We start from the raw sequence: 16,045 nt of genomic DNA, 5'->3' as shown, positions 1-16,045 counted from the left end.
TCCCTGGCTCAGGCCTCCGCTCCTCCAGGGAGGGCTGCCTGCCTTTGGGCTGCTCCCAGGTGGCAGTGAGGTGCTGCAGCTTGTGAAGGTGGCGTTTTTTTCTCTCCAGAAGGGAATTTCTGCCTCTTCCACCTCAATCAGGATTGTTGTTTGTTGCAGGAGTTCCTCTTATTCAGTTTTCAGTTCTCTCTCAGGGGTAATTTTTCCATGAGTAGTTGTAAATTGGCTGTTCTGCGGGAGGAGGTGAGTTCAGAGTCTGCTTACGCCACCATCCTGACGTCTCTTCTCTCACTATTTCTTCTTGATTCAATTTTGGAAGGTTGTATGATTCTAAGAATTTATCCATTTCTTCTAGACTATACAATTTGTTGGCATATAGCTTTTCATAATATTCTCTTATAATCTTTTGTATTTCTGAGGTGTCCTTTGTAATTTCTCCTCTTTCATTTCTGATTTTATTTATTTGAGCCTTCTTTTCTTTTTTTCTTGGTGAGTCTAGCTAAAGGTTGTCAATTTTGTTTATCTTTTCAAAGAACCAGCTCTTAGTTTCATTGATTTTTCTATGGTGTTTTTAGTCAGTATTTCATTTATTTCTGCTCTGATTTTTATTATATCCTTCCTTCTACTGATTTTGGGCTTCTTTTGTTCCTTTTATTCCAGTTCCTTGTAGGTGTACTGTTAGATTGTTTATTTGAGATTTTTCTTGTTTGTTAGGGTAGGCTTGTATTGCTATAAACTTCCCTTTTAGAACTGCTTTTGCCATATCCCGTAAATTTGGGCATGTTGAATTTTTGTTTTCATTTGTCTCCAGGTATTTTTTTTTTTTTTTTTTTGTGAGGAGATCAGCCCTGTGCTAACATCCGCCAATCCTCCTCTTCTTTTGCTGAGGAAGACGGCCCTGGGCTAACATCTGTGCCCATCTTCCTCCACTTTATATGGGACGCCGCCACAGCATGGCTTGCCAAGCAGTGCATCGGTGTGCGCCCGGGATCCGAACCAGCGAACCCTGGGCCGCCGCAGCGGAGCGCGCGCACCTAACCGCTTGTGCCACCGGGCCGGCCCCTGTCTCCAGGTATTTTTTGATTTCTCCATCGACCCCATCATTGTTCAGTAGCATTTTGTTTAATCTCCACATATTTTTGGCTTTTCTGATTTTCTTCCTGTAGCTGATTTCTAGTTTCATACCATTGTGGTCAGAAAAGATGTTTGGTATTATTTCAATCTTCTTAAATTTATTGAGACTTGTTTTGTGGCCTAATATGTGAGGTATCCTTGAGAATGTTCCATGTGCATTTGAATAGAATGTGTATTCTTTGGTTTTTGGATGGAATGTTCTGTATATATCTACTAAGTCCATCTGGTCTAATGTGTCATTTAAGGCCAATGTTTCCTTATTGATCTTCTCTTTGGATGATCTATCTGTTGGTGTAACTTGAGTGTAAAAGTCCCCTGCTATTATGTGTTACTGTCTATTTCTCCTTTTATGTCTGTTAATAATTGCTTTATATATTTAGGTGTTCTTATGTTGGGTGCACAGATATTTGCAAGTGTTATATCCTCTTGTTGGATTGTTCCCTTGATCATTAAGTAGTGCCCTTCTTTGTCTCTTGTTACAGGTTTTGTTTTAAAGTCTATTTTGTCTGAAATAAGTAGTGCTACCACAGCTTTCTTTTCATTGCCATTTGCATGGAGTATCTTTTTCCATCCCTTCACTTTCAGTTTCTGAGTGTCTTCAGGTCTGAAGTGTGTCTCTTGTATGCAGCATATATATCGGTCTTGTTTTTTTATCCAATCAGTCACCCTACACCTTTTGATTGGAGCATTTAGTCCATTGACATTTAAAGTAGCTATTGATAAGTATGTACTTATTGCCATTTTGTTACCTTTTTTCTGAGTGTGTTAGTAGTTTTTCTCTGTTCCTTTCTTCTTTTCTTGCTCTCTTCCCTTGTGGTTTGATGGCTTTCTTCAGTATTATGTTTGAGTTCCTTTCTTTTAGTTGTTTGTGTATTTATTATAGGTTTCTGATTTGTGATCACCATGAGGCTCATATATAATAACCTCCATATATAGCAATCGATATTAAGTTGATGGTCTCTTTAGTTTGACCTCTTTCTAAAAGCTCTAACTTTTTACTCCCCTCCTCCCACATTTTATGTTTTTGATATCATATCTAACCTCTTTTTTTGGTCGTGTGTATCTGTTATCCTCTTACCACGGAAAAAGATAATTTTACTTTTGTCTATTGACCTTCATATTATCTTCATAGGTAGTTGATCTGCTACCTTTACTGTATATTTGCCTTTACCAGTGATATTTTTGCTTTTTTTGTGATAATTTTCTTATTTCTATTTGCGGTCTTCTCCTTCCCACTTAAATAAGTCCCTTTAGCATTTCTTGTAAGGCTAATTTCTTGGTGATAAATTCCTTTAGTTTTGCTTGTGTGGGAAACTCTTTATCTCTCCTTCCATTCTGAAAGATAACTTTGCTGGGTAGAGTATTCTTGGCTGTAGGTTTTTCCCTTTCAGCACTTTAAATATATTGTGACACTCGCTTCTAGCCTGTAAGCTTTCTGCTGAGAAGTCAGCTCATAGCCTTATGGGGTTTCCTTTGTATATAACTTGTTTTCTTTCTCTTGTGGCTTTTAGCATTATCTCTTTATCTTTAATTCTTAGCATTTTAATTATGATGTGTCTTGGTGTGGATCTCTTTGGTTTTATCTTGTTTGGTGTTCTCTGCGCTTGCTGTACCTGGATATCTGTTTCCTTCCTTAGGTTAGGAAAATTTTCAGCTATTATTTATTCAAATAGATTCTCTGCACCTTTGTCTCTCCCTTCTCCTTCTGGGGCACCTATAATGTGGATGTTAGTGCACTTGATGTTGTCCCAGAGGTCCCTTAGACTGTCCTCTTTCTTTTTAATTCTTTTTTCTTTTATCTGTTCAGCTTGGGTGATTTCCTCTAGTCTTTCGTCCAGCTCGCTGATCCATTCTTCTGTATTATGTACTCTGCTATTGAGTCTCTCTAGTGAATTTTTCATTTCCAGTATCATATTCTTCTTTTCTGATTGGTTCTGTTTTATATTTTCCAGTTCTCTGTTGAAGTTCTCACTGAGTTCATCCATTCTTCTTCCAAGATCAATGAACATCCTCACGACTTTTTGTTCGTACTCTTTGTCAGGTAGATTGTTTATTTCTGTTTCATTTAGTTCTTTTCCTGAGGTTTTGTCCTGTTCCCTTACTTGGAACGTATTCCTTTGTCTCCTCATTTTGCCTCTTTCTCTGTGCTTATATCTATGTATTAGGTAGATAAGCTACATCTCCCAATCTTGGAAAGGTGGCCTTCCATAAGAGATGCCTTATGAGGCCTAGCACTGTGCTTACCTCTTGTCACCAGTCCCAAATGTTCCAGGAGTGTCCCCTGTGTGGGCTTCATATGTCCTTCTGTTATGGCAGAGTTGCTCTTGCTGCAGGTGCCCGGGAAGGCTAGGCTGTCCCCCTGGCCAGCTGGTTGTAATGCTTAGCTGCTTGTGCCTGCTATGGACCCTTAAGTCACTTTATTGTGCATAGGGAGCCTCAGCACAGTTGGCTGCGAAGTCTAATAGCACCATCCTGTTGCAGTTTTTCTGTTAAGTGAGTAGACCCCCAGTGTGGCTGATTGCTAGGCTCAGGGGTTTAATACTGCTGTAGGCTTCCGGCCTGCCAGGCTATTGTCAGCTCTCTCAGGATTGCAGCTGAGTGAGGCTGGCCCCAGGCATGGGAGCATCCAATTTTTTCAGGCTTTGGAAGGTAGGGTCGATCCCCTCTGTGGCTGTTTGAGAAGCACAAGTCTGCTGCAGCTGACAAGCCCCACCACCCACAGGGCCACATACTCCGTCAATACAGTCCTGCCCCATGCGCATGCCCTGGCCCACTGAAGAGGACCCAGTCACTCCACTGCAGAGGCCCCACACATTCCACCAACACCTCACACACTCCACCCACTCTTCATGCTCACTCTGCCCCACAGAGGCAGACCCACTCACACAGCTGCAGAGGTTGCAGGCACTCAGCCTATGCAGGCCCACAAGTTGCCTGATGGCTTGCTGTTGGGTGGGGCCAGTCCTTAGGATAGGCTGCCTGCCCTGGCTGAGCTGGATTAAATGGGTGCTCTAGTGGGTGGGGCAGACCCTAGATAACAGGCCAGGGGAAGAGCTCCAATGATTTCTGCCAGTGTCTATGTCAGCTTGCCTGTACTAGGTCACAATAATGGCTGTCACCAATGTCTCAGTCCCTGGAGAGGTCTCACCTCTCACTGAGATGCACCCAGAGCCTATCAGGTGAGTCTCTTTTCACTAAAGGACTGTCCACCTTTCTTTCTGGTGATTTTAGGTTGCTTTTTGAAATGGGTGAATTTGTCTTTGGGCCCTTTAAGAGCAGGCTTTTTTTCCCTTATGTCCTATAACTTTTCTGGGGGTATTCCTGGTTGGTGTTAGTGGCCAGCAAAGCCAGATATTATGACACTCATCTAGGTTGTGCTGAGTCCAAAAGCTGCTCATAATGGTAATGCTTCCCCACTCAGATCCCCTGCTCCTCCATGGAAGGCTTCACACCTTAGGATTGCTCCCAGACAGCTGTGAAGTGCCGTGGCTCATGAAGGTGGAGTTTTTTCTCTCCAGAAAGGAATTTTTGCCTCTTCCACCTCATTCAGCACTGTCCCTTGTTGTAGGGGTTCTTTTTATCCAGTTTTCAGTTCTCTCTCAGGGCTAATTGCTCCAAGAGTAGTTGTAAATTTGTTGTGTCTGTGGGAGGAGGTGAGTTCAGAGTCTGCCTACACCACCACCATCTTGACACTCTTATCCTGATTTTGAAAGCCCACTTACTACATAAAAGTACTAATGACTAGAGATTTCTAAGCTAATAATCAAATTCATCTTTCTTTCTGGCTGGGCTTTAAGAAGATCTTAACATATAGATATCTCTAGGTCTTTTTTTCTTTCAACTAAAAAGAATTTGGTTGTGGCCCAGCCAGTAGGGGAGAGAAAGGCTACAGGCTTGCTCTGATGAGCCTAGAAAACAGAGCCCTCAAAAGGCAGCCTGACTTGTCTAGAACTCCATGTCAATCAGCTGAGAACTGCCTATCACACTCCTTTTAAAATTTTTGCTTTCAATTTTTTTAAAGGAAAACAAAGTAGCACTTTGAGTAGGCTTGAGCCTTAAAATGTGTGTGTGTGTGTGTGTGTGTGTGTGTGTATTTTGGGTCTTATATAGATTCCTCCAATTTAATGCTACTCTCACTAATTAGGAGTAGAGTATACCCCGTTGGCAACTTTATTGATTGATTCCAATTTTGACTTTGTTAGCACTTCAATTATTTCTAAGCAGTCTCACTTTTGTTAGATTTCATGCTCAAATCTTTCTTTCCCATTTTTCTTTCCAGTCATAAGTTCTGAATAAAATAAGAAGTATTAAACAGCAAGTAACTAAAGGCTCACTGAAAGTAGCTTAAACCTTAAGAGGTCTATTATTTCACCTAACAAGGTTGCTGGAGATACCTTGATTCCAGGGTGGGTTCAGTGGCACAAGGACCTCATCCAGGACACTGGTTCCTCTCTACCTTCTGCTCTGCCATCCTCAGCAGGTAAGCAATACCATTTATGGTCACATGATGGCTACAATAACTCCAGGTATCAATTCATCACTTTGTCTAAAGGAAGAAGTTGTTAATCCTGTATCTTGTAGGCCTTTACAAAACAAGCTCTTTATTATAAAAATTTCCAAATATATAGACAGTAGTAAATAGACATAAAATTAGTAAAATCCACATCTATATACTCACCACTTTAATTTAATTGTTAATATTTGCCATATTTTATCATATAGACTGATTCATTTTAATGAGAAGCAGAACTATAATAATACTTAATTCCTAAATACTTCAACACACATCTCCCACAATTAAGAATGTTCTCTTTACATAACCAATACATTATACAACTAAACAGATTACTAATAATTCATTATGTCACTTAATATTCTTCTTATAATAAAAAATCCATGATTTCCCAAAATACCTATTTTTTGACTGGCTTGTTAGAAACAAGAGTCAATCAAGGAACACTCAGTGCATTTGGTTGTATGTCAGTTTTTTAAAAATCTAGGACAGTTGAATCTCTTCATGATATTGATTTGTGGTAGAGGCCAGGCTTATTTTTTGATTTGTCTGGATTTGTCTAATTGTTTCCTTGAGGTGATAGTTAACTTTTTCCTTTACTGTTTGTATTTCTTGCAAACTGGAAATTAGATCTAAAGGCTCAATGCAATTTAAACCTTTTTGGCAAGAGTACTTCAGAGATATATTCTTGTTACGTTACATTAGACATATATCATTTTAGGTTGTACCCAACTAGTGAGGCAAAATTTTACCATTAGATTAAGGTGATATCAGCTGATCTTGCCATTGTGAAATTATATACAGTTTTTTCCCTATTTACAACAGCAAATAATTTGTGTGATTCTTTGATACAATGTGAATACCTAGTTCTCCTTCATTCTTTTACCTAATGGCTTTAGCATCCATTGATAATTCTTGTTGAGTAAATTATTTCTTTAGTGTCCTCTATATTTATTAACTGGCATTTTTTGGTGGGACAGTTTGGTTTTCCTGGAATAGAGTTCCTATCAGAAAGATAGGATAAATGGTTAATGATTTTTCCTTTAATTGTTAATTTTCAGAATAATAATCAATATAACACATGTCCCTCTATAAAACAGAAAAATTTTCCCAGCAATAGTGTAAATTCCCTTCTTATGTCTTGTCGAACAGAGTTGTATCATGTGTTCAGACATAAACTAATCACTGGCAAGTGAAATTAAATTATCACAATTGGTTTAAAATAGTGAAATTTTACCCACTCCTCTCCTGAGAGGCTGGAGGTGCTGTGGAAGGGCCCATAAAATACATGACTATCTGTCCAATAACTGAAAAAAGAAATGAAGAAGGATAATAATAGCTGGCAAGTAAGCAGCCAAGAGTGGTGTGCCAAATAGTTTTGGCAGAACTAGGTGGGTTGACCATTTTAGTTTTAATTAATTCCCAGGCTCATCATTTATGAACTCATAAATTAAAAAATAAAAACTTCCTTCTTCTTATTTTGATTAAGTAGTCATGATGTTCCTTAACATTCACATCTCCCTTCTGAATTCTGTTTACTCTCTGCATCTGATGACATATGTATTTTTGAGGTCTAAGTGATAGAATCAGTGATAGTATAATGAAATCCTTATGAGGCTGTAATTGGGCGTAAGAGGATAATTTACCAAGAGATATTTTCTAGGGATCATTGTTAAGGACAAAGAAAGACAATTTTGGCTTAGTAATTGCCAAATGGCAATCTACTGGAATCCAGTATTGAGTCCTACAAGACAGAATATTTCACAGCCTTTCTTTGCTCACTACTCTTCAGTCTGGGGATTAGATGGAAGAATTTACCTCCTCCTTCTTATCTTCACTTTTGTGGAACCTGTTTCTATTCATACCTAAATTAGATGTTTAAAAATGCTGAAATGGTGAGGTGTTTGGTTATGCCTTTCCCCTCGCCCCCTTTCTTTTGGTTCAAAGATCTTTTAATGCTAACATATTAAAAAAAGACCATTTCCAATGTCTTATGTGAACAATACATTGACGGACTAAAATGCCCTGTATATCTCATGGTTGAATAACTGGTTCTTTCTACTTAGTTACTGGTTTTATATTAAAAATTAATATAAAATAACAACATTGATAGTGACAAAAATCACCAAACCTGGACATGTTTACATAGCGACAAGACAAAAAGATTAAAAAAAATTACTCCAAAATTAATTAATTTAAATTTTATTCAAAAATAATTACTAATCTCAAATAACTTGAGTGTAATAAATCCCAGTGGGAAGACCCTTGGCTTGCTAGGGCTACCTTCATTGTGAATGCAGTGTGTATTACTTCTATTAAATTTAGCAATGCTCTGATTTGTGGGCCATAATATTATATAATTCTTTTTCTTAGTAATGAGTTCTTCAGCTAAGATTTATTTAGGATCCACTCAATACATATAATAATCTCCAATTGAAAAAATGAAAAGAATATCTTTTTTGGTATTTAAAAATCCATTAGCTTCAGCTTCCAGTTGAGATAAACAACAAGAACCTCTTACCTGAAACAACCAAACACCCAGACAAAATCTTCAAAACAATACTTTTTAATGCAGGAGGCAACAAAGTGGTCCCTGAGACAAACCAGGGGAGCTTTATAAGATTTCCCCAGCTCACTAGATTGAGAGAGCTTTAGCCTATGGTCAGGGAGAAGGAACACAGGCAGAGCCTGGTGGATTCACCAAGTTAAAGAGCTAGAGCTGAGAGTTCAGATAAACCAAGGCAAGGTTTTCAGGATAGAGTACTGGAGAGATGGGAAAAGCACAGAGGAAGATTCCTCAGATACCTGCAGAGGGTTTCCCTCAAGTAATCAGCAAAATATTGATTAGTGCATGCATGGGACAAGAAAATATCCAAAACGATTCATAGAAACAGTATCCAATCTTAAATAGTTCTGGGCATTGTGCCTGTTCTCAACAGAACTCACAGTTAACGGGGCATTGAGTAGAATACTCAAGTCTTGGTTCAGTAGTGGAGAATAATTAGCCCTTGACTGAGCACTGTTCTGGACCCACCTGTGAAATTGCAAGAGCAAGACCCAACCTAAATACATTTTAGATAAAAGCTCAAGAATATTTATAGGAATACAAAAATATTCAGCTTCTAGTAACAGCCTCTAGTAAGAAATTATGAGATATACCAAGGAGCAGGAAAATATGACCTACAATGAGAAAAGTTAATCGATGAAAGATTATCCAGAACTAAGATAGATGTTGGAATTAGCAGACAAGGACAATGCAATCATAATTGAGTTCCATATGTTCTAAAAGTTGTGGAGGAAAATGGAAGGTTTTTAAAAGACCCAAATTAAACTTCTAAAGATCGAAACTACAATGTCTGTGATGAAAAATACACTGGATGAGATTAACAGCATATTATACATGTTAGAAGAAAAGGTTAGTGAACTTGAAAACATAGCAATAAAAGCTATACAACATAAAATACAAAGAGAAAATAATTTTAAAAATGAAAAGAGCATCAGTAATATGTAGTTCAACTTTAAGTGCTCTAAGATGTGTATAATTTGAGTCCCTGAAGGAGGAGGGGGCAATAAAAATATGTAAGAAATAAAGGCTGATAACTGTACAAATTTGATGAAAACTAGAAACTCACACATCTAATATTCCCAACAAGCTCCAACCATAAGAAACATGAAGAAACACATGCTGAAACCCATCATGATCATATTGTTCATCACCAATGATAAAGAGAAAATCTTAAAAGCAGGAAGGAAAAAAACCCCACATTACATACAGAGGAACTAAGACAAGGATGACAGTGGATTTTTTATAGGAAGCAATGCAAGTAAGAATACAGCGGAGAAAAGTCCTTAAAGCGCCAAAAGGAAAAACTGTCAACCTAGGATCCTATATCCAGTGAAAATATCTTTCAGAAACAAAGGTGAAATAAAGACATTCTTAAACATGCAACTGCTGAAAGACTTCATCACTGGCAGATCCATACTATAAGAAATGTTAAAGGAAATCCTTTTGACAAAAGGAAAATGATACCAGATAGAAATATGGATCTACACAAAAGAATAAAAAACCCACTGGAAATAGTAATTACATGGGTAAATACATATGAATTTTCTTATTATTTAAATATCTTTTAAAAGTAATTGACTGTTTAAACATAAAGATTACAATGTATGGCTGAATTTATAACACGTACAAGAAAAATATATGACAAAATTAGCATAAAGACTGAGAAGAGAGAAATAAAAGTAAATTATATGAAGTTGTTCTAATATACATGGATTGGTACAGTATTACTTGAATATAGACTAGGGTTAGTTTATAATGTATACTATAAATCTTAAGCAATCACTAACTTAACAAAACAAAAAAGTTATAGTTAATAAGTAAACAAACGAGAAAAATTAAATAATAAAAATACTCAATCCATAACAAAGCAGAAAAAATATGGAAGAAAGGACAGATGGGGCAAGTAGAAAACAAATAGTAAGCTGATAGACTTCCCAAATACCCACATGAAAACACAGAATATCTGAGAGCAAAACCAAATCTCATAGAAAATATTACAACAAATTTAGATGACAAAGTGTGACCAGGAATCTCCAGGTATAAGCAGGTGGGAACAAACCACCAACAGCAATAGATAAATTCAGTGTGACTGTAGAAGGCAGAGATTATATCAAGGAATGGAAATTCTGTAAAATATATTATTTCAATCATGAAATAAGTTTTTGTAACAAGAAGTCATGTCCAAAAAGACCCAGAGATGGTACAAGGTGAGTCCTAAGAGTAGATATTCCTTCTTTTTGTTTCTTCCTTTGTGGCCCTCATGGGATAGACCTGGAGCTTGCCATTGTTATCACCCCATGATTGACTTATTCTTACCTCTCTCCGAGGGCCACTTTTCCACCCAATCTGTGCTGTAATTACCTGAAATGGTTGCAGTAGTGCTAACTAAGGGCACCAGGATTCCTCCTGCTGCATTTCCCCAGGTCATCAGGGACTACTACTACTCACTGGTGATTTTATCTTTGCTCTACTTAATTTCCATTTTGCTCTCATTGTTCTCATTCTAAGGTCTGTAAGATATGCCCCAATGCAGGAGAGGCACGCTCATGCAGTCTCACTCTACAGGTTCAGTTGCCTTTTCTTTTTAGTTTCTATAAAGAAATGTTCATAGGGTTGGAAGAGGCCTCGCTAGATCACCTCCTTCATTCTCTTGTCTCTAGAAAGGGGTGCATAATTACAGAGGATTTTCAGGCAAAAACACTACCATGGAAATGAACAATACACTCTTAATTGAAGAATGGGATATTATTAATCTATGAGCAGAGCCTAGATGTGAGAATAAAATCACGTATTTTAAAACAAGATTTTTATATCTTGTGCAAAATTTTAATTTAAAAAATATGCTTAATTTTGACGTTGTCTTTAATTTTTCTTTATATAGTTTTACAACGGTTTTTGGCATTTCTAGAATTAAACACAACAACTTTTGTATCCTTGCATCTACCATTAGAAAATTGCTTAAGAGAAGTAAAGAAAGAAATATTCAGGTAAGAGATAAGTCAGCCAAATAGTCATCCAAGAGTATTTTGGTGTGTCTTAATGCATAACAATTACTTTATGATTGGTAAAATTTACTCATTACAAATTATTTTAAAAAACAGTTAGTATGCACCTTAAAAATATCATATCCCTTTTCCTGAAGGGCAAATCATGACATACGGGTTGTTTCATAATAAACTGAAGGTAGGCAAAGAAGAAAATGCAATGCATTTGTCCTTTGGGAAGAAACTCCTTTGTAATGTTGGTGTATTCCCTCATTCTGACTGTCGTAAAGTAGGTGGCACGTAGTGTTCAAAGACAGAATGATGGGATGAATACAAATTATTCTTGAAAAAAATAATAGTAATCTCAAAATAATTATTTCCTGGTTACTGCATACTGGATGATATAGTTTCAGACAACAGGATGTAATTTGGTTAGTAAAACTGGAAACTACAAATAAAACAAAATTTTCTGCTAGAATATTGCCAGAGATCCTGTCACATGAGGTGGATTTGGTAGCTTTGAAAAGGCCTTCTTAGTTTCTCTAAAAATCTCCAATCTCTTTCCTGTTCCAGGACCCACTTATATCTGATGTCTGGTGCCTGAAATTCCACTGTTAAATTTTCATTCCTTTAGCTCTAGTTTTACAACAAGATTTAAGTGCAAATATCCTGATAAAACTTAACATGGGCACCTACTGCTTTTCTCTAAAATAAATTTAATTAAGTGAATTTCAATTTGTAATGGGAGCAGAGGGGGTAAAGAAGAGGTCTAAGAATCATATTACTGAGCTGTTAGCAGTGTTTTCCTTTTGTGAACTAAGTTGCTAACTTTTTAAGAAAAGTTAGTTTTGGGTGGGGAGGAGAAAGATCAAGTGATGAGAGGACGATGAGAGCAACAGTAGCTGGAGGATTTGGGGAGAGGTCATATGCATGAAGGAGGATGAGAGCCAGAGATTAAAATATGATGATTTTACCATACGGGCCAAACAAAAATGAGTACTTTTTAGACCATTTGCTGCTTTTGATAAGCTACACAATATCTCCACTCTGTTGGGTGGGTTTAAATAACAGTTGCTTGTAAAGTCTGAATAAAGAGAGAAAGAGCTATGTCACATTATTGGAGAAACAGAAAGTTTCCAGGTTATAGGACAAACAAATCAGACAAATTAACTGTGTGACAGATTCAAAGTAATCATTTTGAAAATTTTAATACATTTATGGTTATCTCTCTAAATGTAGACATCATAAAATTAGTTTTCAAAACTGATTTTTCTTTCTTAATCAAAATTTTAGCCATCACATTGTTTTGAAGTTTCCTTTTTTTTTTTTTTCACTTGCACAGATGTTTAAGATCAATTGGCTTCCTGACAGATTTGTATAGAGATTTGTAGGATTCGGATTTTTCCTCCTGGTAGCATGTCTGAGCTTTGTTCACTTCAAGAAACTGAAGATGCATTCATTTTTCAAAGTTTGTAATTTATAATACCCAACTAAGTCTCTTGGTAACCTATTCCAAACTCTCACAAACTGTTTAGTTATTGACCAGTATTAATGTCTAATGTCTATTCATGGAGTTTTAGACCACTCTTTAATTTGATCCTTCTATTGTAAAAGAGAAACGTTATTGAGGGTAAAATGAACTTGAAAGTACAAATTAAATATGAGAACAGATAATTATACATCTCTCAAAACCTTCTGATATATTAAACTTACCACGTAAATCAAGTGATGAGCTAAACAAGTATAAAGAATTAATGCTTTAAGCATGGAAGTCATATGTGTTATAATGGGAAGAACACTGGATTTGGAGAATCACATTAGAAAACTGTGAGTTAGATAATTTACATGTGTGTGCTGGTGGGCAATTACAAATCTACCTCAGATTCAGTTCCTATAAAAGGGTGCAGCAAATCACACCTAACACAATTGGATGGCAAAAATGAGATGATAACTAAATTTCAGTGTCTACTACAAGAGAAAAACAAGACATTTTATGATAGGAGGAAATAGGGAGCAAGTTCAATTTTTAACCTTATCTCGTATCTCTTAGCAGGTTCTTGCCATGGGTGACAAGGGAGCTGGCAACCACTCAGATGTAACTGACTTCATTCTTGTAGGCTTCAGGGTCCGTCCAGAGTTCCACAGTCTCCTCTTCCTCCTATTCCTGCTGGTCTATGGCATGGTCCTTTTGGGGAACATTAGTATGATGGCAATCATTGTGACTGATTCTCAGCTGAACACACCAATGTATTTCTTTCTAGGCAATCTGTCCTTCATTGACCTCTCCTACTCTACTGTTATTGCACCCAAAGCCATGGTCAACTTCCTGTCTGAGAAAAAGACTGTCTCCTTTGCAGGGTGTGCCGCCCAGTTCTTCGTTTTTGCACTCTTCATTGTAACAGAGGGATTTGTCTTGGCAGCCATGGCCTATGACCGCTTCATCGCCATCTGCAATCCTCTTCTTTATAGTGTCCACATGTCAAGACGCCTTTGCACTCAGCTGGTTGCTGGTTCTTATTTCTGTGGCTGGGTGAGTTCCATCCTCCAAGTCAGTGTAACATTCTCAGTATCTTTCTGCGCATCTCGAGTCATTGATCACTTCTACTGTGATTCTTACCAAATTGAGAAGATTTCCTGTTCTAATCTCTTTGTCAATAAGATGGTATCTTTTAGTTTGGCTGCCTTCATTATTTTGCCCACAATAGTTATTATTGTAATATCTTACATGTATATTGTGACCACAGTCTTGAAGATCCCCTCCAGTGAAGGGAGGAAGAAAGCCTTCTCCACTTGCAGCTCTCATCTGGGGGTTGTAAGTTTGCTGTATGGGACTGTCTTCTTTGTGTATCTCATACGTCCAAGCAATGCTGAACTTCATAAAGTGGCTTCAGTATTTTATATATTGGTCACACCCATGTTAAATCCTCTGATCTACTCTCTTAGAAACAAGGATGTCAAACTAGCTTTGAGAAAAATCCTATGGAAGAGAAAAGCTTTATCCTCGTGATTTTCTCATTAATGGGCCCACTGATTATTTTATCCCGATTTGCCTTTAATATGGTGTCAAGCTTGAGTCACTTAAGGATCCTTTAAGCTGACCATCCAACAGATGAATTATTTTCATTGAAGGAGTAGTATCAATCCATCATTTGCTCTTCTCTAAGAGCAGTGTTATATCTTGGGCATCAGTAAAATTTGTAGCCATTCTATATACAGAAATATACTCCTTACTCTCTAGGTACAGTTTTGTGATTGTGGGGGAAAGGAGTATTTAATCTAATTTAATTTTTTCCTCTGGGCCTATTGAGATGGTAGGTAGAAAAATTGCTTTGGTAGGATGTTAAGCTCAGAATGTGTAATCTCTTACGATTAGAAGAAGTGTCAACCCAAGGCAGGATGATTTCTGAATTGTAATATTTAGTTCTTTTATAAAATCTATTCACAGTGACTTGAATCTGGGCCCATAATTCTTGAATAAAATCATGGTATAAGAATTTTTTTGTGTGTGTGCCATCATGAGTTTATACAACAACTCAATAAATCATTGGTGTTTATCTGTATCTTATTGTTATTTATTTTTAATATTGATTGTTATTGATTTATCATATCAAAGAGATGGATAAACATATTTGCGTTCAATCTACTAAAAACTGGGCACCCAAATCCACAAAAAGAAAGTCTTTAGTACTGATGCCCTATCTTGAAAATTGCATTAGATGTTTCAAACCACTTCCACCAGTTTGTACTGGATTATTTTGTTTTCTTTGATAACTGCTATTTATATGTACAAAATTTTTATTTGCTCTATATTTGATATTTAAATTATATGTGATATTTTCTTAATATTTGTTATATTGGTGTTGTACTTTAATGAAGCTATTTAAATTTTTAAAGTAATAGCTTTGTTGCCATGTTGCTATAATTTGCCTGATTACATTGTGTTTTCAAATGCAAATTCTATGTAATTCAAATCTCCAAATATGATGAAATCAACAGAAAAGATTGTTGAAGAAAAGTATCAAGAGTTTGCTCCTATTATGTGTCTTTTAGCTGTATTATGGGATAAAATTGTAATGTTGATGGGAAGATGCAGAAGGCAGAAGTGAGAAGATGTAGTAAAAGATGTTGTACTGTGTAGTATGTGTTTGCCTACTTCTACAATATCAGAATACACCAATATAGCCAATCAATTTTGAAAGATACCAGTTAGTTTAGAGAGTACACAAGTCCTTGCAGAGATTAGAAAAGGAGAGGCAGGATAAGGAGGGATGCAGAGTAGCCTGGTATTTAAGATACTATTAATAAACACAGGCTTCTCTTCCAATTCTTACATATTCCAACTTAGAAAAATTCCTTAATTAAAGACTACTTCAATATTTTTTCTCACAGAACAAAAGCGTTTTTTTTTATCTATTCTGAATGTGGTTCTAGAGTTCAAAAATGGATTTTCTTTGCTTCTTACCAATATTTCCTATAAATCAATTATTATTATTTCACCGTCTTCTGTGCTTCAACTACAAGCATCCTTTTTTCATTTGCTTAATTGACTATGTATCAGTTAGGTTTATTTTCTCATGAAACATTGAAAATTGGCTAATATAAGCAAGTGGAATTTATTAGAAGACTATGTGGAGCACACTGAATGAAGAGAAAAGCTAGCTTTGTAATTGGGTAGGAACCAAGGCATCTCAAGGAATGAAGAAACAGGAACTGTTGAAGAATCTGCTAGCAGAATTCGGTCTCATTGAATGCTACATCTGGAACATGTAAACTCTAAGCATCCAAACCTTTTTTCCACTTTCCTGTAAATTTAAGTTTTGATACAGTGTGCCATATATGCCAAGTTTT

General features: G+C 36.6%; 2 protein-coding genes across 2 annotated transcripts in view; one reads left to right on the top strand and one right to left on the bottom strand.

Moving 5' to 3' along the window:
• Window positions 1-16,045, bottom strand: part of LACRT (lacritin) — a 618,678-nt gene that overhangs the window by 249,789 nt on the left and 352,844 nt on the right. The window lies entirely within an intron of this gene.
• LOC101392005 (olfactory receptor 9K2-like) lies at window positions 13,260-14,204 on the top strand. The gene has a single exon (XM_004429455.1). The coding sequence runs from the start codon at window positions 13,260-13,262 to the stop codon at window positions 14,202-14,204; it is 945 nt and encodes a 314-aa protein (XP_004429512.1).

This window comes from Ceratotherium simum, chromosome 17 (genome assembly GCF_057802395.1).
Source record: "Ceratotherium simum simum isolate JZ-2026a chromosome 17, ASM5780239v1, whole genome shotgun sequence".
NCBI lineage: Eukaryota > Metazoa > Chordata > Mammalia > Perissodactyla > Rhinocerotidae > Ceratotherium > Ceratotherium simum.
The sequence above is the reverse complement of the archived record's forward strand: the minus strand, read 5'-3'. Positions and strand labels throughout refer to the sequence as shown.

Bases quoted from the DNA above. Each gene is read 5' to 3' on its own strand.
- LOC101392005 (XM_004429455.1), top strand. From the start codon at position 13,260: ATGGGTGACAAGGGAGCTGGCAACCACTCAGATGTAACTGACTTCATT.